This window comes from Lepidochelys olivacea, assembly GCF_965140295.1.
Source record: "Lepidochelys olivacea isolate rLepOli2 genome assembly, chromosome: 2".
Classification (NCBI taxonomy): Eukaryota; Metazoa; Chordata; order Testudines; family Cheloniidae; genus Lepidochelys; species Lepidochelys olivacea.
Window position 1 is genome coordinate 243810308 of NC_140412.1, and position 23865 is coordinate 243834172.

Below are 23865 nucleotides of genomic sequence, written 5' to 3' on the forward strand. Positions count from 1 at the left end.
TCTTGCAGTCTGTGTGATGTATTATGGAAGGCACAGGAGTACAGATGCATCATAGGACATGTTGTCCGGCCAGGAAGCCTGGCCTGTAAATGGGAATTGAATATCTGGATCTCGAACCATAACTCCTATGAAGCAGTTGCTCATACTGGGGGAAGAGCAGTTAAATGCTGAACTGACTAAAAACAGTGTTTAGGGTCAGTTCAATAAGCCAAAAATATACATTTTGATTTGGGAATATCTAAATATTTTGTTTGGACCAGAAAACATTAAGATGAAATGCTTTGATATTCCCGAATAGAAATTTTTTTTCAATAAGTCTTTGCACAAAAATTTTGGTATTCAATATTTTGTCCCAATTTGGGAGGCAAACAAAATTTGAAATATTGGAATTTCCCATGGGATGGCAATTCTGAATTTTTCCTAGCTCTCATTCAAAGCAAAGAAATCAATACCATCTTGGTTTCAGTCTTCTCCAGTCTTGAAGTATGTAATAAATATTATTCAACTATTAGTGTGTCATCAGAAAGGTATTCGCAGCTAGGAAAAATCACCTAAGCAGTTTAATGTATGGCTAAAATATTAGACTGCTAATGTCCTGAGTGTAACCTCCAATCCGATATTTGGTGTAAATTCTGTGAAATGGCCAAGAAAAAGCCAGAATTATTACTATTCTGACTGAGATTTTAGCTTCAATTCTGTTATTTTATGTTTGTATTATTAAAAATGCCCAAAGATTGCTTACACGATACACCCAAGAATTTCATTTGTGGTTACAGTGAAATACAAAGATGCCAAGTTTTCTACAGGAAAATCTGTTGTATGTAGCTGGTGCTTGACATTTTCAATGAACAAATGTAATACAGACATGCAGATAAGGCCAGCTTAGGTGGCAAATACATCAAGGAAGTTTTTGTTTTTGTTTTTGTTTTAATATAAGGACCAGTGCTTCTGGAGTTTGGGGGCACAGCATATTTCAAAGTAAAAAAAATTTTAAATGAGCATTACTTAAGATTTTCTACAGCAGAGCATTCAAGTAACCAAAATATGTAAACAAAGTTTTTTTTAAAGATTGAAGTGCAGTTAGTGTTTAAAGAAAAAAAAGTGTGTGTGTGTGGCAGGGGTCCAACCTGTTTTGCAGCCTCAGATAATAAAAGCAAAGTCATATCTTGTTTGGCCAAGGGCCACCAAACATTTTCTATCCTGTGGTGTTTGTTTAAATAAGAACTGAGCTCACTATATGGCAGTCTTGTTACCAATCAACCTGAGAGCCAAACTGTAGACTCCATAATCATGCTTGTTGGAGTCTTGTGGCCACACTATTTGTGATTATAATTGGGTAAAGATGGGGTTTGGAGGCTCTGAAAATACTGAGAGGAATGGGAAAGTGAACTGGGGTAAGCAAGTGCTTTTAGTTTTTAGAATCCAGCTCCGTGAATGTTTAGCTAGGGAAGCATTGTGGACTTCCATCTGCATAAACCTAGTGTCAGAAAGACAAGTCCCTAGGGATCAATTACATGGAAATAAAGTGCTATTCCAGAATGTCTGCAATCTGTTAAGGCAGTAGTACTATTTCTAAAGATGGATCAAACTCTCTTAAGTGGGTGAAAGTAATTCATGGCATTTAACTCCTGGCTTCTGAACACCATACATGGTAATTATATTGTATTACTTATGGTTCTGTAACAGAAAAATCTACTGAGATAGTCACGTGGAGATGAGTCTTCAGTAAAGATGACAGATTGCTTCTCCTGATTCTTTCAGGTACAGATTTATTTCCTCCAATGTTCAGATGAGTACATTTTATAACATACTTCCCTAAGATGAACTTTTTAAATTCAGATTTAGTCCCCTTTAATTTAGCAACTGATCCTAAAGACAGGAAAATACAGAAGGTCTATTACTTTTGTAAGTTAAGGAAGAAGGAGAATTAGAACATAATGAGCTTAGCAAAGACATTAGAAAAGCACAATAAATCTTAGGTCTATTTGATACAAAAATTGGATTGAAATTAGTGAGCAGATCTGCGTTTACCCGAGTGCTAAATGTGCAGAGACGTAGTTGCACAGATGATGTGAATACCAGTGGGAGCTGCACAAGTAAATACCCAGCATTTGTTTTTCTTGAGCCTAGAGCCATTTCTTGGCTTGTGCCAGCAGAAGCCAAGTTTTGGTCCCACGCTGCCAGTGAATCTGCTTAAAATTAGGGCTACAATGGTGATAATCACCCAAAAGCCTTGCTCTGTAAATGGGCCCAGAGCCAGCTGGAATAGCTCCAAAAGTTGGTGCTGATTTAGCATCTCTCACCAGGAACTTCCACTAGCCAGAACATTGCATTGTGTCTCCTCAGCAACACAGGCTACCAAGGGAACAGCAGACCCATTCTCTAATTTCTACACTGGCTTCCTGTACAATATTGAGTCAAGTTCAAAGTCTTGATCCTTATTTTCAAGGTGCTTCATGGTCTGGGTCCAGCATACCTAAGAGATGGCCTGAAGCACTGGGATGAAGAGGGTAGCCAACAACTCTGTTCCTCTGGCACAATTTAACTCTCTATCATAAGGGTAAAGCTCATCTGTGCAGGAGACAGATTTCTTGGTCTGAGTCTGTGGAAGGAACTCCCGCAGAAGCGAAGGACCATTACAGACCTTCCAAGTGCCAGACACACTTCTCAGATCTGCCTTCTCTAACGTAAGTGCATAATAGCTTGTACATTGAAAAAAACCAAAACCCCACCGAAACAGAGCACTAAGCTGCACACACAGTTCTCCCCTTAGAGACAGGATAAGAGAGAAAACCAGCCAAACAGGACAGATTGCTTAATGGGCTACTAGATGGTGCTTAAATACTATGGAGATGAGGGTAGTATAAGAATAAAATAGTGTTCTCTGGAGTCCTAACTTGATTCTAAAGCTGCAGGCCCCTGGAAAGGGTGCTGGCCATGCTTCCTTCCCCAAGGAGAATTACCCCTCCAACCTAAATGTGCTCTTATTTATATTAGCTTGTTATTTCTAGTCTATATTCCCTGTATCCTAAATAATTCTTCTTTCTTCTTGGTATTTACACTCTTCAAATATCTGTATCTCATGTCCTTAATCTTCTCTGAGCCAAGCTATACATATTTAGCTCTTTGAATATTTCCTAATATTTCCTCCCCTCTCTCTGATCATTTTCCGGCCCTCCCCCCGCTTCTGGCAGGTTCGCGGGCCCAGTGACCCCGGCAGGAGCAGGATTTCCAGCACTAGGACCCTGTCAGGGCAGCAGGTGGTCAGGATGTTGAGTGCTGCTTGGCTCCTACTTAGCTGAAGCTGCTGCTCTTGCTAAGGATTGAAAAGGTTAAAGGGGGCAAATTGAGGGGGATGGGCAGGGTCTGAGCAGAGGGTGGAAACTGACTGCAGGCCAGGGATCAAACAGCTGGAGGCAGAGGCAGGAGGGAGGCTGTCATAAATATAAAGGGAAGGGTAAACCCCTTTGAAGTCCCTCCTGGCCAGGGGAAAGCTCCTCTCACCTGTAAAGGGTTAAGAAGCTAAAGGTAACCTCGCTGGCACCTGACCAAAATGACCAATGAGGAGACAAGATACTTTCAAAAGCTGGGAGGAGGGAGAGAAACAAAGGGTCTGTGGGTCTGTCTATAGTCTGGGTCTTTGCCGGGGATAGACCAGGAATGGAGTCTTAGAACTTTTAGTAAGTAATCTAGCTAGGTATGTGTTAGATTATGATTTCTTTAAATGGCTGAGAAAAGAATTGTGCTGAATAGAATAACTATTTCTGTCTGTGTATCTTTTTTGTAACTTAAGGTTTTGCCTAGAGGGGTTCTCTATGTTTTTGAATCTAATTACCCTGTAAGATATCTACCATCCTGATTTTACAGGGGGGATTTCTTTCTATTTACTTCTATTTTTTATTAAAAGTCGTCTTGTAAAAAACTGAATGCTTTTTCATTGTTCTCAGATCCAAGGGTTTGGGTCTGTGGTCACCTATGCGAAGTGGTGAGGCTTTTTATCCAACATTTCCCAGGAAAGGGGGGGTGCAAGTGTTGGGAGGATTGTTCATTGTTCTTAAGATCCAAGGGTCTGGGTCTGTAGTCACCTAGGCAAATTGGTGAGGCTTTTTACCAAACCTTGTCCAGGAAGTGGGGTGCAAGGTTTTGGGAAGTATTTTGGGGGGAAGGACGCGTCCAAACAGCTCTTCCCCAGTAACCAGTATTAGTTTGGTGGTGGTAGCGGCCAGTCCAAGGACAACGGGTGGAATATTTTGTACCTTGGGGAAGTTTTGACCTAAGCTGGTAAAGATAAGCTTAGGAGGTTTTTCATGCAGGTCCCCACATCTGTACCCTAGAGTTCAGAGTGGGGGAGGAACCTTGACAGAGGCTGATGAGCAAAATTCGGGGAGGGAGGTAAGAGCTAGTGTTCAGGCCAGGGCTGAGGTGCTGTCAGATGGTGGCAGAGGAGGTAACAATTACTGTGATGGGATGATCCACCTGCCCTGTTTGCAAAAATAGGGTGTGGGCAGAGGAGCTTCCATGCTTAGGAGGAAGTGTTCAGAAAAGAAAAATGAAGATGTCCTGGGCTGCTTATGATATACAGTTAGGGGAAGCAACAATAGAAACAAAGAAAGTAAACACTGCACAGGTAAAACATACCTTAAGTTTTTAGTGAACACTCAGAGTAGATAAAACACCCTGCTCCCTCCTTTAGCTGTGTTTTCCTATTACTGCGACCTATCCTTACTTGTTGCGGCCCCAGCTTGATTCAGTGGTTATTACAGAGAACAGAATAAGGAGCCTCCCTCTGATCCATTGTAATAATGCTCCATTCGCTGGCCAGCAAGGTGCGCTCACACATCAGGGAACTGACACCTTCAGGGCAGACTGGCCCAGGATGCTGAATACCACTTGGCTTTTCTTTTAAAATGCCTCTAATTCTGGGCAAGGGACAATTTTCAGTTGTGCCCCAACAGATAAAAAATACAGGACATTTACAGTACAGGTGAAGTGTACAGTAGGGAAATCCACATTAAGCACAGATCTGGATTGGGGCTGCCGGTGAGATATGCACTGGCGAAGAAGCATGTCCACTGTATCCTGTACTTTTAGCATTCTAGGCTGTGACACAGCCAGTCTATTCCTGACACCCGTCTTTACGACACCGGGGCCATCACCTGGGTAATATGTCCATCTAGCCACTATAACCCTGGCACTGGCATTTCTCTCACTGAAGCACAGCATACTCTGATTTCACAATCACCACAGCCATATACTTTCTTCTGTCGCCACACTTAGGTGAGAGGGGCCTCGCCTGGCCAGAAGTCAAGTGTCATAGAACCACAGGGTTAGAAGGGACTGCAAAGGTCATCTAGTCTAACTCCCTGTCAAGATGCAGGATGTGTCATGCCTCTGATCAGCTGTCACAACATAGATTCCCCAACTGAATGATACTTCGCAACTGGCCTTCTATAAACAAGCCATTCTGCTATAGTCCTTCACCTTTAAAGGGGCATAATCACAATTTGCTTGGCAGGTTTTTAGGAGGAGAAACGATCAGTTATAAGCCAACCATAAATATTGTACCGATAAGCAAACGATCAGTTATAAGCCAACCATAAATATTGTACCGATAAGCAAACGATCAGTTATAAGCCAACCATAAATATTGTACCAAGAGCAAACTCTTCTTAGAAAAATAAAATCACAATCCAAAAGGTAAAAAACAGAAATATTACAATGTTCCCACCCCTTCTATAAAGGCCAGAGAAAGGGTGGCCTCTGCTTACAGAGAGTCAGATGCTTTGTTGGTAATTCAGTTGCTAGATAATCTACCTCTGAGGTAAATTCGTTCTTTGTTTACTCTTGAGTCCCTTTTATTCTCCTACGTGTCATCGAGAGAGGTGGCTGTTTATTCTAGCCAGAATCTCGCTGTGAGGTGGTGGAAACCAGTATCACCTTTTTATAAACAAATACAATTATGTGTCTTTCTGAATATGTTTCATGCCATTAAGTCATTGCAGTATCCATATTTGTTACAATTATTTTCAGTCCGTGTTTTTTTTCAGTACCTATCAATGAGTTTATTTAAAGGTTATGTAGGAGGATACTAAAGGAATGTTAAAGGATTGTGTGACAATTAATGTGGCACCTAAAAGAATTGTACAGTAGCTTTTATTGTCTATGTACTGTACCAATATGCAAAAATAAATGTCGTCAGATGTCACAAGTGTGGTGCTCTGCTCTGTCCAATATTGATAACGGTCGGCTGCGTGCGTGTGTTCCCTCTGTGTGCTGCCCTGGCTCTGCACAGATCGCTACACAGCAGACCCCGAGAGAACCCCCAATGACCACAGACTCTGTTAAGGTATGAAGACACCCTGCCAGGTTTATTGTCAAATGAAGCACAGTAATAGTTTCCCGCAGACTCCACAGGACATACTACGAATATGTGCCCCCTTGACAATGGACCCAGCTCAGTCAGTGGCAGGACTCTCCACTGCTCCCTAGGCCGGACAAAGACATCTACTCAGGGATGCATTCTTATACACAGGTACAAACAAGTTACACATCACTTCTGACGTATTGAGGTACAACCCCTCTGCCTGTTGGGGTGCTGCCTCTCTCCTTGTACATGTTGGTTCGAACCAACAAGTCTATCCATCATACTATCTTTTTGACCCTGTCTTTTAGGATGGGTCAGCCTGTTCCTCATTATTTCTGTGGAATGTATTCGTGCCGGAATGTTCTGGTGCCATCCTGACACAGGTTTATCCTATTAGTACTTGATACCCTTTAGGTATGTGTATACGTCCAATTAGCAGCCGCCTTCATGCCACCTTTTGTGAGCAGGGCCTGCCTCTGGCTCATAGCTTAACTTTGCTTTGTTAGCGAAGTCTTGACCATTACTTTAGTTCAGGCCTCAGACCGGGCCTCTGATACCAAGGGTTTATGTTTCAGGGCCTCATCTTACTACAAAATGCATTATCATTACTCTGTAATATCCTAACTCAGATCATCTAAAAACTAATGGTAGGGAGGTAAAATACGCTTGCTTGCCCAAGACGCTAAAATGCCTACTTACAGCTCTGTCATTTTCCTTGCTCTTCTCTCAGCTCCCTCCAGTTTGTCATTACTTTTCTGCTTCTGCCCAGAACTGAATACAATATTGTGGTTGTGATTAAACTAGAACTGTATAGACAGGGACTGTTACCTCCCTGTTAGATGTGATACGATATGACTCTCTATAGGAAGCTCAAAATGGTATTAGTTGAATTTCCTGCTATCTCTTTGCCGGTTCAAATCTAATATGTTGTTCACCATCACAGTGGGGATCAAATTCAGGGCTGACTTAGAGCAAGTGTAACTCTAGTGACTTCAGTGGAGTTGCCCCATTTTACAACACAGCTGAGTTTGGCTCTAGGCCCCTTTGGCATTACAGTTTCCATAAGTTTCTCCCTCCCACTGAATATCTGTCCGTGTTTTTGGATTATTTTTCTCCTAATGCATTACTTTGCATTTTCCTGAAATTCAGTCTCCTGTTTAACTCAGCTCACAACAGGACATTCCTGTTGGTTGTGGCTTGTTCGAACCAGTAAGCAGATTCACAGTCTGCATTATGAACAACTGTAATTGTGTAATGCTCTTTACGCTGGCAGTTCACTAAGTGGCAGATGGAGTTCAAATTGGCACTATTGAGTAGTTTGGGCTCTGGCTACATGTGAAACATTTTTCACCACCTTCTTTTCAGAGATCCCATCACTGGAGGTTGCTTTTAGCAGGTTGATCGTCATATTGGTGGGCCCTGGAGTGTTGAAATTATTCTTCTTCAACATCCAGATCAGTCCTCTTTCTTCACTTTTACCTTTCTGGACACATCTCTTCCCTAGTGTTGGATTTGCCACCTTTTTTGTATAATTTTCAGTGGGTGTTTGTTGTTCTCTTAAAATGTGATTTAATTATAGTATTTATTTTTATATAGCACTGGGAGTGCTTACATGAGCAGAGCTCCAAAAACAAATTTTTATTTATAATTGTGTTGTTTTTAAAAGATTCAGTAAAGACATACAAATTCATGAATTAGTCAGGTCTGAGATCACAGGACCTCATGTTATGCTGAAATGTAGTTGCTTCTTTCTGTCTTTCTAAACAGCAACAAACTATTGAATTTTGATTGAAAGCTCATGCTCAAATAAATTGGTTAGTCTCTAAGGTGCCACAAGTACTCCTTATCTTTTTGCGAATACAGACTAACACGGCTGTTACTCTGAAACCTGAATTTTGATTATTTCTTTTATGTCAAATTGTAAATACAGTAATCTGAGATGATTAAAAGTTTCACCACAATAAGGGTCAGGTGCTCTCCCTATTTCATGTCTGTGCAGTTACAGAAGTAATACCAGTCTTTGTGCTTATTTGAAAACAACGATATTTCCATGAATTCCCGTTTCCTTGCAATTGGGTGTTAGCAGGCAGTTAGAAAACCAGTCATGTGTCTGTGGGCTAGATGTTCAATCTTTTCAAAATGAATCCCTAACCAAAAAGTCAGTGAACGAAGTGGAAAAGTCAAAATTCTCTGGCTTCACTGTATTAGCTTTATGTGCAGTTTGAAGTAATGTCCATTGACCAAACCTTTAGTGTGACCTGAATGGAAATAATACTACCCAGACACACAGGGTGCATGGTAGTCAGTCCCCAAATGGTAGGGTAATATTTAGTGAGTTAATGTGGCGTGAAGTATTATAATAAATATTGTGTCTTCCATTTAAACCGAAACTTGTAGTCATGCACTTAGGAATTAGATGTGCACAAAACTTACACACAACGGAGTAGGTTTCAAACTCAGCAAATTATAGCTAAAGATTAAATAGCCCAGCCAGCTCCTTCACCACATGCTGATTTAAGGATCTTGTGAGGTCCAGCTTCACTTTTCTAGGTGCTTGCTGTTCTTGGTATCACTTAAATCTCTAGAGTTTCTTATTTTCTGAAGACGTTAACATTACCCGTGATGCCCTACAAATCCTTATTGTTTTGGGTAGCATGTTTACTGCTTTTCATTTTTTTTGTGTTTAAGGATATAATGTAAAAAAAATAACCAAAGTCTTTATTAGAATGTTTGGAAATAATCTCTGATCAACAGAAGAAATGTATGAAATCCTTTCACTGAGACTGTATCTGATGTTTCTCCTTGGTGACAGTGGCATAGTTATAATGTGTGGGACACTGTAGGCATATATAGATTCATAGTCCATTTAAAACAGTATGATATAAGTAGGACAATTAGGATCCCATCATTCTCAAGGTGCAAATAAGCTTCTTAAGTGCAGACCACTGTAACAGAGGTGTTCTGTGTAATTTTCATAACGTGTAACTGTTTTTATAAGTGTATATTGCTTGATTGATTCTCCAGGATTACACCCATGGTTTAAGTTGTCGTATAATTGTCCGTGCACAGCATTGTTAGCCTGCCCTTGTTTTTTTCACTGTTATGTCAAGACATTCAAATGCTGATTAATATGAGTGGATTCATTAAAGACAATTGCAAACTCTGCTTGTTTTCTTATGTCAAGATTAAGATCAGAAAGGAAAGAAGTCATAACCAAAACATAGATTGACCAGATCCAACCTTTAATTTAGTTTTGCATGAATGGATTAAATCCTTCTTTCCTTTCCAAAACAGACTTGACGGGATCAGATCATTGAGTTAAAATAGGTGGAACGGATTGTTTAGAATACATTTTTTCCCTAATATTTCTATTAAGTAGAAGAATATACTAAGTTTTGGTTATAACATGTCTTCCCAGGTATATCTTGAAAGACTGTTAACTTACGCAGAGATAGATATTTGTCCAGCAAACTGGAAGCGAATTGTACTGGGTGCAATTCTACTGGCATCCAAAGTTTGGGACGACCAGGCAGTGTGGAATGTGGATTACTGCCAGATCCTGAAAGATATCACAGTTGAGGACATGTGAGTTCCATATGTTTTATCTCAGTCTATGGATGCCGAAAATTTTGTGTGTATGTGTTTGGTGTTTCTTATACTCCCTAACAGACTTTATTATGTAAAGTTAGTGCACTCCAGACTATATCTAGAGACATGGAATGTTAACAGATTCTGATGAATTTGTTGGGACTGTAAATACAACTATGCCTGTTGCTGATTGCTCTGTGGGATTGTAGCATTTTTGAAATGGTGTCTACTGCAATTTTTTTGCAATTTATTGTTCTAGTAAAACAGAATTGTTACAGCACTGTTTTTAAAATATACATTACTATTGGGATGTGTGTTGGTGCAAGAGTGGCAAATAATGGGCCCCCTGGATGCTTAAAAACTGTTGTTGAATAAAAAGAGGAATAATAAGCCTGCAGTTCTTTACCTGTGTCTTTTTAAATAATATTCACTGCCACTATTGATTCTGCTTGTGGACAGTGGTCCACAATTTTTGGATTTGTTATACAGGATGATGTTTTCTGCATTACATCAAAGTCCATTAGTTGCCTCTGGCCCACAACCGATACAGCCGTTGCTGTTCAGAAATACTGGCTTTAGTGGGTTTGTTCCTTGTCTTCCCACGTTAGCTTGCAGGGTGTTAAAAATCACAAACACAATTTGGAATGGGAAATTTTCCCACTTTCCCCCAACCTCTTTCTGCATCATACTGTGATGCTATAGTTTTTTGTCTAGGAGGATAAATACCAGTTAAAGATAACACTAAATCTTTTTAAAAGGTATAGTCCAGCAGTAAGAGAGGGGCCAGCCAAGAAAGCGGAATTGTAAGCACTATATTTCCCAGTAGATTGTTGGGGGTGAAATTTTGGTAGGTTAGGTATTGTAGACACTTTTTTGTAGACCTCTGTGGAACATGTAGGGATGCTGGAAAGCATAATATAGTTACATGACATGCACCATGTTCAACCAGAGGTGCCCTGGGGTATATGTGAGAATAGCAGTGGAGCGGTAGAGGCTGGAGTCATTATGCCAGCATAGTGCTAATTGGGTAGAATGCCTCCAAGAGGCCAATGCACTCAGAAAACAACAGTTCTTTAAAAGCGCAGTGTGTATTCCCCCAGTATTAGTCTTCAGGTTTGCGTGAGAACCAGGCCACGTGTTCTGTACCACAGGCAATACTAACCAATTCTCTGGTATTTAGAGCAACTGCTTCAGCATGGCTGCTGCATCCTACGCAGGTATGCTAGAGGAGGTAATGTGCTCTCTGCACCATCCCCAATGCTCACCAGTGCACCTGCACAGGGCAAACTACAGTTTGCTCCTGTACATGAAACTATCTGTGTAGGTATTTGTGTAAAATGGTTTTCCATTAGGGAATGGATGTAAAAGCTGTGGGCGCTGTTCGTATCATATATTTTTCCCTGAGGGGCCAGGTTGTAGAGGATTAGCTTCTTTAGAGAAAGAGGGGGGGTGTTTACTGAGATTGTTTAAATAGGATTGAGAACTTTCGCTGATGTTTTGTTGGTTTAATTGTTTATATCCTATGAATTAATACATGCTCAGAGTAACATAATGAGAGTTTTATAAATCTAAAATCAGTAAATTAAGTGTGTTGCTTGGTTGTCAGCAGAAGTTGAACCCAGGGCCTCTAGGCACTTTTGAAAATCCCACTGGGCACCTATCTTCATCTTTAGGCACCTACACCTTTAGCAGTCTGGCCCTAATCCATTAACTGTAGGCAGTAGCAAGAGGCTATCTGCTGGGAATCAGACATATTCATATACGCTTATTTGTGTGCCCTCTCTACAGCCAGGGATGGGGAGAGCTCTATTCAGTGCTTTCAGCTGCCTTTCCTCAGGACATGCTGTTGTAGATTGCTTCTGTTTTTAAATAATTTTCAGTTTGAATATGTTTTTTAAGAAGTTTTTGATCCCTAGCTATTAAATAATTAAAAAGAGAGAGAGAGAGAGAAGGAAAAACTGATTTATGATGACTGTCGAGGCAAAAAGCTAATACCTGAATTTTGCTTCCTTACATGTTCTTGATAATTATATAACTCATAAACTATGGCTATTTTTCCTGTAATGTTTTGTGGTAATTGTGCTTTTCTGGAATAATATTAATATGATTAATATTCTCCAAAAAGCACAAAAAAGAACACTTTAGAAAGAAGACGTTTAAAAAAATATAATTTTTTCTTCCATTGATCATTTTGGTGCAGCATTCATAATCTTACCAAAAATGTAAAACCCAATGGGAATTTTTCTAATTAACTGTTGGTAAACCAATCAAAATCCCAATTAGATATACTGTTTGACATTTTTATAGTAGCTTTTATACATTTGAATGTTAACTTTACGTTTGAGAATTATTGTAACATGAGTGTCTGGTCTATGCTCTAAATCATGTTGACGCATAACCATTAAAGAGACTTTGTATAGTTGGTGTGTCTAAGCTTTTCATTGGGGGCTGGGGGTGAGAGAAGGGGAAAGGAGAACAAATGTTTATACAGACAGCATATTTTTTTAAATCTCAGATTACAGCCTCAAAGCAGTGAAGGTCCAAGATTATTGCTCAAGCAGCCCCAGTTTAGTTTCCAATTAGTTCTGACGGCTTGTCAGGCTTATGGCTGGTCTCAAAATTATCTATAAATGAAAGGATAGATGCTAGGATTCAGCTGAGTGCTTTATATTAAGCATGTTGGGGTCCCTCTGGCTGGTAAGAGGTTTATAAAATGTGACCTATCATTACTGGAATATTAAGAAAGTTTGGTCTAAATCAGTATTAACTGGCCATTTCTAATGAGGGCTTACTGTCGTGGGCCAAAAATAAATAAATAAAACCTGATTGTTCTGGTAAGTCATATGCACATCCAGGAGGCATGGGGAAAACACATACCCACATGGCACTGATGTGGGAAATATGGCAGATGCCGCTTTGGGTATTTTTTTTAATTCAACTTTTACCATTAAAAATAATCAGTAAAAGATTGATGCCACTTCTAGTCCAACAAAATCAGACACGATAAGATTTGAGAATACAAAGTATAGATGGGAAAGACCTACCAGTGCTAGGTCACCTGATCCACCCCGCCTCTGTAGAATTGTTCCATGTTGTACATTTTTGCAGTGTTTTCTTGGCTATTTTGAGTTTTTTCATGATGGATTTCGCGAAGCTACTCTTTCTCTGCATGGTCTTGTTCCCGTGCTCCTGATATTTGGGTTCTGAGAATTGCAGTAAAGACCTCTTTTCACTCCTTCTGCAACTTAGCCTCTGATGAGCATATCTCATTTTTTAAAAAATGGTTTTGAAGTTGCTGTGTTTTTCCTGCGTAGATTGGAAAGGCTAAGAGTTAAGTGATCATCTTAAGTGATCACTCTCCTTAGTGTGTATGATAACACCCATTTTTTCATGTTCTGTGTGTATATAAATCTCCTCACTGAATTTTCCACTGAATGCATCAGATGAAGTGAGCTGTAGCTCATGAAAGCTTATGCTCAAATAAATGAGTTAGTCTCTAAGGTGCCACAAGAACTCCTTTTCTTTTTGCGAATACAGACTAACACGGCTGCTACTCTGAAACCTAAGAGTTTTGAGTGGCTGTAATGAAGGCTGATCGTGTTCCATGATATTTCAGACCATTTACCTGAGACGGGTCATACATAAGGTGATGGAGATTGTCAGTTTTAGCATCACTTTGAGTTTGTCAAAGGTGCATTTGAAGAGGAAGAATTTGAAGCTGCACTGGAAAGGACATAATGTTCTGGTGTCAAGAGAGAGAAAAGGTGGATGGAATGCATGATGGTGCTGTTAAAGTCAAACTTCACCAATCTAAAAATGTTACCGACCTTCTTGATTATCCTTAAATCCTATCTGTCTTCTGAGGACTAGCCAAAGCTCTGCTCCTGCAGAGCTTATTGGCTGGGCAGGACTGAGCTCCCCAGGGGACTTTGTCCTTAGGCCCTGGAACTCCTGTGTAACTCGGTACTGCAGAGCATCTTCGGTCTGTTCTTGCAAACTTCTTGTAGTCCTCATGAATGGAGCTCCAAAGCCAGCAGTCTCAGGGAAGCCTGCTGGCTCCCTATTCGATGATCCTGGGTGAGCTGGCTCTGCAGGCTTTGAGCTCTTAGTTCAGGGGAATACCAAACACCTAAGCACAGAATTCAAAGCTTGCTAAACCAGCTTCCATGATTATGTATATAGCTAATTCATCCAAAGGCTTTTCAAGTAATTGGGATTGTATTATGAATTTCTACCGTGCCTAACACTGGGCAGCCAAGGGCTTTAAATATTGAAATTAACACACACAAACACAACACAGCTGTTAGTCGAAACATTAACAATTGTGATAGGGTATAGGGTGAAAGTGTCTTTCAGACAACCAGTGGTTTTCAAACTTTTTTTTTCTGGCAATTCAGTTGAAAAAAATTGTTGATGCCCGTGACCCAACAGAGCTGGGGATGAGGGGTTTGGGGGGTGGGAGGGGCTCAGGGCTGGGGCAGAGGGTTGGGGTGCGGGGTGAGGGCTGCGAAGTGGGGCTGGGAATGAGGGGTTCAGGGTTAGAGGGGGCTCTGGGCTGGGGCCGGGGGTTGGGGTGCAGGAGGGGGGCATGGTTCTGGGCTGGGGGTGCAGGCTCTGGGGTGGGACTGGGGATAAGGGTTGGGGCAGGGGGTTGGGCTGTGGGAGGGGGCCAGGGCTCTGGGGTGGGGCTGGGGATAAGGCGTTTGGGGTACAGGAGGGGGCTCCGGGTTTGGGGGGGCTCAGGGCTAGGGCAGGTGGTTGGTGTGTGGGAGGGATCAGGGCTCTAGGGTGCAGGAAGGGCCTCTGGGTTTGGGGGGGCTCAGGGCTGGGGCAAGGGATAGGGGCATGGGTTGTGACATGGGCTTACCTCAGGTGGCTCCTGGTCAGCGGTGTAGTGGGGGTGCTAAGGCAGGCTTCCTGCTTGTCCTGACACCATAGACCATACTGCGCCGCAGAAGCGGCCAGCAGCAGGTCCAGCTCCTAAGTGCGCAAGCAGCTCCACGTGGTTCTCGCCCACAGGCACCGCCAAACTAGCCAATGGGAGTGCAGAGCCCGGTGCCCCCTCCCCCCCCGCCTAGGTGCCAGACCTGCTGCTGGCCACTTCTGGAGCACAGGAACAGTAATGTGTCGGAACAGGTAGGGACTAACCTGCCTTAGCCAGGCAGCTCAGCCGATGGTACTTTTATCGGCCCAGTCGGCAGTGCTGACCAGAGCCGCCGTGACCCAGTGCTTTACATTCCGTGACCCACAGTTTGAAGACCACTGATCTAGACCATTTGGGGCTTTATAGATCAATACCAACACTTTGAATTGAAGCTAGAAGCAAACAGGGAGTTGATGTAGAGAATTGAATTGTAGGTATATAAATGCATTGGCTCACACCACTCAGAAATGTAGCTGTGTTCTGTGCTAGTCTGAGCTTCCGGGTGAACTTGATGGGTAGCCATAAGTACAGCACTACCAACTCTCCACAATAGATTACTGTAAATTAAATTACATTAGCTCAAATGAGGAATGTGTGTATGTTTTGATAGGTGTCTATAGTTTTGCTAGTCAGTTGCCGATGATCTACTGATGTTACCTGGAAATCTGGAAGCCAAGATGTAGTCAAAAGAAGTCTGAGGCTGTGTGTTGTTTCGTCAAAGTTGGGTATATTCCTCAGTAGATGGACAAACTCTCTCTCTCTCTACCTCAACAAGCTTCATGTTCTATATTATTCCTCCAGACTTAGCTTGGAGAAAGTCAAATCTTGTATTTTGCTGGTAAACTCTTCAAATGTTAAATTTTATGCCAGTGTGGATTTTCTGTAAAACTTGTACTATTTTAGTGCTACTAGAGAGCTATTAGAGCAGTGTCAGAAAGTTAGGCCCCCATTAAGTTTTTAAATGGGAATATTGATATGTATCAATGTCTAAAAACTGAATGTGGGAATTGAATAGAAAGTGGGGCTATATTGTGGAAGCAAGGTGACAGCCTCTGTATTAAGTGAGAGGAGAGAAATAGTTAGTTGTCGTTCATTGCTGCTGTAGGTGACATTTTCCTCTCTCGGCCTCAACTATTTCCCTTCATCACCTGTTGCCCACTTTATATCACGCTGATCCTGTGCAATCAACATGTAGCCTAAATGTATCACAGCAATAAACACACACGTGCAGATTTTAATTCTGCAGTTTCCATATAAAATGTAATACCTGCTTTAGAGTAATCATGTACAACATTGATCCCTCATTCATTTTTCTTAAACATTCCAAAACGTATTTTGTAGTGGCCGTTTTCAGTATGACAACCTACCTTGTTTACTTTGCATGCCTGCATCTCAAACAATATGGAGAACTGTGCAATATCATTTATGAAAATCATCAATCCTTTAACGTCAATGGTTTACTGCAGTGGTTTTCAACTTTTTTTTTTTTTTTCATTTGTGGAACCCTAAACATTTTTGAATGAAGGTGCGGACCCCTTTGGAAATCTTAGGCGAAATCTGCAAACCCCCAGGGGTCCGCAAACCCCCAGGGGTCCACAGACCCCATGTTGTACACCACTGCTCTATGGTAACAAGAATCTTACATGGACCCTTAGACATGGTCCGCAGACCACAGTTTGAAAACCACTGATTTACTGGCTTATTTCCATTCGTTTTTGGTGTGTGATAGGCAGTCAGACAACCTTAACTAAGACTTTACGAAGTATTTTGTGTGGGAATATCAATAATAGTCTCTATTACTAACAGTTATGTTGGTAAACAAAGCTGTCTTGTTTTATTGTTGCCCAGTATGAATTTTGCTTACATGTATGGGGGAAAGTAACCTCATTTAGTCTGATTGGAAGCATACATAAAAAAGACGGGGAATTATGGGGAACTGATTTTTTCCTGATTAATTTAAAAATGACAGTGGAAGCTGAAACGAGTAAATACTTTTTCAGAAAAACTATGGTTTAGAGGATGTTCCAGCACTTGGGAGAGATGTCTGTGACAAACTGAAACTAGTTTTATTCTCTCTTGGGAGTAAGAAGTATACTTGGGTCAATCTGTTGTAGTTTGATGTAAAGTATATTCAGATGGTGGCAGGAGGTTATACACACAGTCTAAAATATATTTTCACTTTTATTTTCTCGTTAACAGGAATGAGCTGGAGCGCCAGTTTCTTGAGTTGTTGCAGTTCAACATTAATGTTCCCTCCAGTGTTTATGCCAAGTATTATTTTGATTTGCGTTCCCTGGCAGAAGCAAATAACCTGAGCTTTCCTTTGGAGCCCCTCAGCAGGGAAAGGGCATATAAACTTGAGGTAAGATGGTTTCCCTTCATGTTATTGCAGAGTTGAGAGCTGATGAGACATCTAGGAGTGTTTTTTGTTCAAACTATCATTGGTGAAAAATCAGAATCTCATGTACCCAACGTTGTATTATTGCCCTTAGCTGTTCTGCAAGTGCTCTCATTTTTTGTGGCTCTGTGAACAGGTTTTTGGGCTGAATGTGCTTCCTCTTGGCTTGTTTTGTAATGTTTTTTCAACTCTTGTTGACTGGTTTCAATGCAGTGAAATGTTAGTGGTTATGTTAACTGACCATCAGAAAGTACCTTCAAGTTTTACAGTATATTTTACATTGACCTTTGGTCAAAGATCAGCTGTTAGACAACCAGTTTTTACTGATTCTTTTGGTTGCATGAGACCTGTTTCATTCTACATATTTGTAACGATCTGGATACTGACAAGTACTTACGGAAATTCCCATTCCATGCACATCTGTCTCATTCTCCTTACTCTTACACCAGTGTTACTCCATTGATTTCAATTGGGTTGCTCCTTAATCTCATTAGTGCGAGAGGAGAATCAAGCTCATTTTGCTATTAAATTGTCAGACCTCATGATATGTTCTTACAGGACCTGATTTATAAGAATACTTGAATGTGTCATGGGGCCTGATCCTGTGAAGTGTGGCGCATCCTAAATTCTCATTGATGTGCATGGTGTTTAGGGACATCAGACCAGCTGAGTATTTTGCAGGAGTATCTCTTGACCCTTTGTTTTTTAGGTTTTAAAATGTCATTAACATCATTACATGAAAATGTATATACGTTACTGCTAATTTGAAATCTGCCATTGATTGATGACTAGTCTTAATTTCCCTTCCCCTTAAGAATACTACTGCTTTGCACCGGAAGCTCTTTATCTGAGGATCTCAAAGCTTTCCTTGCATTCAGACTCTCCATGCTCCTGAGAAATATTCAGGCATTACTGTCCCTATTTTCAGAAGGGAAAACTGAGCCACAAAAGGTTAATTGATTTATCTATGACACACAAGAAATTAATAGATGGACTGGGAATTGGAGTGGTTGCAAATTGGTGGGGAGAGAATTCATGAATATTTTAGCAAAATTTCATTTCCGTTTCCACTGAAAAATTTGTCAAAATGTCCGAACCAGCTCAAGCTGACAATATAACTGTTCCCTAGATAACAGGCCACTCGAATGTGTACAAAGTTATTTACGCTAGTGATTCAAAAGTATGAAAATACTGTCAAGATACTAATCGTATGTGTAAAAAGATAGCTTTGTTAAATGTTTAGGTATCTGTTTCTGATAATGAGCTCTATAATGTATTGAACTAATGTAAATTAGTTTTGCATAGAAAAATGTAGGTGAGAATTTACTGGAACAGGTTGCCCATGTCTGTATCACACAAAAGGTAAAACGTCTGGATAAAGCCTTTTTAATTTTGACTATAAGCTTGTGACTGTTCTCTCAGACTCCAGAAAAGAAAATACTTAATAAACTCTATAAAAGAGAGGGAGTTGAAGCACTATAAATACATCCGCATAACAGAGGCAGCTCATACTGTCTCTTAGCATTTATGGATGATTTTTTATTCCCTCTTTATCTAAAAGCAGATCAAGAATTAATTTGTACCTATTGAGGAAAATAAATATTTAAAAGATAAATAGAATAAGATCAAAAAGATAGCAATCTTAATACATGTATTTGGGCTGATTTGTAGTGCAGGTGCAAAGCAGCTCTAAGGCAGTATAGCTGGTCAACAACCCAGAGGAGGGGAGCCCCACAGTGATGTAGACCTGGTGTAATGGCTCTCGGACTATGCGCACATCCTGTGACTGGGAAAAGGGGGACATGACTGAGGCTTCCCTGCTGCTTGACAGTCCCTGGCTGCCATAATGGACCCTTTGTTTACCAGTGTCTCTATGTAATTTACATCAGCCTTTATTCTGCTCTAACTTATTCACAGGGACGAGCCCAACATATAGCCAGCCAAGAATCAGTAAAGGTGTCTTAAAGTCATTGTTGCACCACTGACCTAAATGTGGTGTTTGCTTGTCAGCCATGGCCAAGATTCTGAGCATTGTGTTAAATCAGTGAGCTGATCTGCAGGTTGGGTAACCTGAAATCAGTGGAGCCACACCAGCTGAGGAGCTTGCCTAATACGTTTTGAGAGAAGGAATAAAGTCTGTGATTATAGACAGCAAGTTAATAGTTAACGTGTACCCCCCTGATAGAATGATTGACCATGAAAATAGAAACATACTCATTCAATTCTAAGATTTAAATAAAGCAGCTTCTTCCTTTGAGAAAAACTAAATCTGTCACTGTCTTTTAAAGAAAAGTGGTATTGCCAGTATCAATCACTATAATACAATGCAAAGGTAGGCAGCACCAGAGTAACTTATACTCTAATAAATTTGTTAGGTGCCACAAGTACTCCTTTATACTACAGTAGTGTCTATGTGTGTTTGAGAAGCAAGAATATCAGATCTGGCAGGGCAAAACCTATGCTCTCCTGTCAGATACTTCATGCGTCTGACATGAAAACAAAATAAAACAAAGAAAGGAATTTGTAAAGTGAAATCCTTCATCAAATTCAAAGGCTGGACAGGATCTATCAGCAGTAACCTTTCTTTGAGAAGAACCATGAGGTTAAAAACTTGTCTGAATCATTAATACTTGATAGACTTTCTGGAGTAAAATATCTCACCATATTTTATATATCCACAACTTGACACTGAGTAGAGAGGCTTTGTCTTTCAGTGATTAAATTCAAACAGATTTTTCTTGCCAAGGTACAGGATATTAGTAGGCCACAGTCAGATTGAAGGTAACAGTCAAAGCAATCTATCCAGTGCTCTTCTGGCCGAGAATCTATACTTTTTCCTATTGTATGCATTCATAGGAGGTAGAAGTGGGACCTTTAACCTTAGGTTAAATCATCCAGACAGTCTATCTGCCAATGCAGGATTGTTCCTTACAGCGTATCTTCTAGTATGTTTTGCAGTCTAATTTTAACTATGCCAAATGTTGAGGCTTTTACCACTTCTCTTGAGAGATTCTTTCACAACTTAATTGATTTTAGTTCCAGGAAGCTTTTCGAGATACCCAGCCTAAATCTTCTGTTTCTTAATTTCCTCCTGTTACCCACCTAGTCATACTCTTACGCAGCAACCTAAAAAAATCTTCTTCATCATAATTGTTTACACCAGTCAAATAGTTATGGATTTTTGTTGCCTCACATTCAGTCAGGCTTTGTAATTTTGGATGAGTCTGCAAAGCACTTTACCTAATTCTAGTCCATGATCACAGCACTACAGCCAATTCAACACTAAGGATTTTGGAAAAACTGAGTGAGAGAATTCTTTGGAACGCATTCCCAACTTAACTGATGCATTTTATATAAATGTTTGATTACCTGTATTACTGAACTGCCTAGGAACCAGCCAAAACCAGGGCCATGTTGTGCTAGGCATTTTACATAGAGAAGTACACTGACTGCCTGGAAGAGCTTACAGTCTAGATATACCTGACAGAGAAAGAGTAGGAGAAAGGGATATAACCTACGAACAGAGTAATGACAGGTTTCAGAGTAGCAGCCGTGTTGGTCTGTATTCGCAAAAAGAAAAGGAATACTTGTGGCACCTTAGAGACTAAGAGAGTCTCTTAGCTCACGAAAGCTTATGCTCAAATAAACAGAGTAATGTCTTTTACATTCCCTCCACCAGCTTCCTGTTGCAGAAGTGGAGGTTGGCTACTAGCTGCTGGCTACAAAGTTTTCTTGACCAGGAAAATGCGTAGAAATGGACTTTTTTAATAGGCAGAGATTCTTCTTTCCACTTCTAGCTCTCACCAAATTAAGGAGGGCTCCTCTGTCACTAGCTTCTTCATGCCCAAAGTGTTTACTGGCTGCTTTTTGGCTCAGAAAAGGTGACTAACAAATATATTTAAATTCTTTTTTCTTTTTTTTTAATTTCCTCAAACATCAGTCCTTCCAGACCACTGTTCTTTTAATTTGTTTGGAGGGGTTTTTGTTTGTTTGTTTTTATTGTTTGCTTTTTTTTGTGTGTTATATATGAAGTCCCTCTAGTTTGTCAAAATATTTCTGGTAATGAGGTGACCAAATCTGCATACATTCATTTCCAAGTGGATGGCAGCGGAGCCTTAGAGAATGGAAAGTATTTCCTCCCTGCACTGGACGTGATTTGCAGCCCAAATTCACACTGGCAGCTTTGGGGTTTGTTTGTTTTCTTGCCAATGACAATGTCTTGTCCAGAATCATAAACCTTGATGAAGTGTGTACATTTATAACACTGGAGAGAATGTTCCTGGCTGATCACATGCATTACAACCATGCCCAATAAAAGACCATCTATTATCTTAATTGTTGGAGGAGAAGGTATTTATATTTGGTTTTGTATTTGTATTATTTGTATGTGTAGAGGCTTGTAGGGGCTTTGTGCTGGGAGAGAAGCTGAGCCCTGATTAGGGGGCGGGGCTTCTCTGACTAGGGGTCCTATAAAGGCAGCCAGCCAGTCAGGCAGCGGCACAGACAGCTGTAGCAGCACAGGAGCCAGCAAACAGAGCTGTAAACAGGGGAGTTTCAGGGGGAGTTATTTTGTATTGTGGTGCTTGTTTGGGGTTTGTTTTTGCTGTGGGTGGTGGTGTTTTGGGTGTGGTTTGTGTTTCCCAGATGAACAGGATTTAGGTGGGAAGGCTATGACAGATACAGAGGCAGCAGTGGGAGCGACCCATTTAGTGGAAGACACAATAAAGATGACTGGATGTGGACGCTGCGGTATGTACATGATCCTGGAGGGGGCACCTGGTAAGAGTTTTGTCTGCATGAAGTGCCGTCTGACAGAACTGATGGAGGAAAAGATCCGAGGTTTGGAGATGCAGGTGGAAAGTCTGGTTGAGTTTAGGAAGGGGTTTGAGCAGATTATGGAGCAAAGACATGAGGTATCTGAAAGGAAAGCTCAGACTTGCAGATGGAAGCAGGACTGAGGAATTCTGAGGGGAGACTGGGTGAGGAAAGTGGTCAGTGGAAGCATGTGACTAAAAGAACCAGGCAGAGGAAAAGACGGGCTAGTGAAGGAGAAATAGAGCTCAAGAACAGGTTTGCAGAGTTGGAAAATGAAGAAGGGGCTCAGCAGGTAGTCACTGAAGGTGGAAGGGCAAGGAAGAAGAGAAGAGTGGCTAGTCCTATAGGAAAAGGGGAAGAGTTAATGGACACTACACCAAATATGAGCCCCAGGAGGATACAGGATGGGTTGAAGAGGATTACAAGGGAGAATAGGAATGGAAAGAACTTGCAGCCAGAGAGAACAGCGGATAGACTGGAGAATAGCACTGTCACCAGGAAAAGGCAGGTCTATGTGATCGGGGACTCTTTACTGAGAAGAATAGATAGGCCTGTAACCAGAGCTGATCCAGAGAATAAAAGCATGTGCTGCCTTCCAGGTGCTAAGATACGGGATGTAGACCTGAGGTTGAAAAGGATCCTAAAGGGAGCGGGAAAGAATCCTCTAATTATCCTTCATGTGGGAACAAATGATACGGATAGATTCTCACTGGAAAGTATGAAAGGAAACTATGCTAGGCTGGGGAAGATGCGTAAGGAAATTGAGGCTCAGGTGTTTCTTAGTGGGATTCTGCCTGTTCCTAGAGAAGGGCAACAAAGGTGTGACAAGATTATGACTATCAACAGATGGCTTAGGCAGTGGTGCTATAAGGAGGGCTTTGCAATGTATGGCCACTGGGAGGCATTCAAGGGCAGAGGACAGTTCTCTCTGGATGGACTTCATCTGAGTAGGGAAGGAAATAGACTTCTAGGATGGAGGCTGGCACAACCGATTAAGAGAGCTTTAAACTAGGAATTTGGGGGAGATGGTTGGGAGATGTCCAGGTAATCTCCACGCCGGATTTTAGCATTGAGAGGGAAGAAAACGAAGTAAGAAAGGATACAGCCGTGGGTAGGAGAATGTATATAAGGAGGAAGGGCAGTGTGGATGCCAGTCTAATAAGTTATACTGGCTGTAGAATGACCATGCCTAATAGGGTACAGAATGTGAGCGAGGCCAAACAGCAAAAATTAAGGTGTTTGTACACCAATGCGAGGAGCCTAGGTAACAAAATGGAGGAACTAGAGCTACTGGTGCAGGAAGTGAAACCAGATATTCAAGGGATAACAGAAACATGGTGGAATAGGAGTCATGACTGGACTACAGGTATTGAGGGGTATGTGCTGTTTAGGAAAGACAGAAATAAAGGTAAAGGTGGTGGAGTAGCATTGTATATCATTGATGAGGTAGAAAGTAAAGAAATAAGAAGCGATGGAATGGATAAGACAGAGTCCGTCTGGGCAAAAATCACATTGGGGAAGAAAACTACTAGAGCCTCCCCTGGGATAGTGCTTGGGGTGTGCTATAGACTGCCGGATATGGATATCCGGATATGGATAGAGTCCTCTTTAATGTTTTTAATGGAAACTGCGTGATCATGGGGGACTTTAACTTCCCAGATATAGACTGGAGGACGAGTGCTAGTAATAATAATAGGGCTCAGATTTTCCTAGATGTGATAGCTGATGGATTCCTTCATCAAGTAGTTGCTGAACTGACTAGAGGGGTTTCCTTTT

General features: G+C 41.1%; 1 protein-coding gene across 6 annotated transcripts in view; it reads left to right on the forward strand.

Moving 5' to 3' along the window:
• CCNY (cyclin Y) overlaps nt 1–23865 on the forward strand; it is a 225212-nt gene that overhangs the window by 189271 nt on the left and 12076 nt on the right. For all 6 annotated transcript variants that reach the window (XM_084619271.1, XM_084619275.1, XM_084619272.1 and 3 more), the window contains 2 exons: nt 9783–9949; nt 17076–17238. In XM_084619271.1, coding sequence (XP_084475397.1) covers nt 9783–9949; nt 17076–17238 — 330 coding nt within the window. The remainder of the gene's footprint in view (nt 1–9782; nt 9950–17075; nt 17239–23865) is intronic.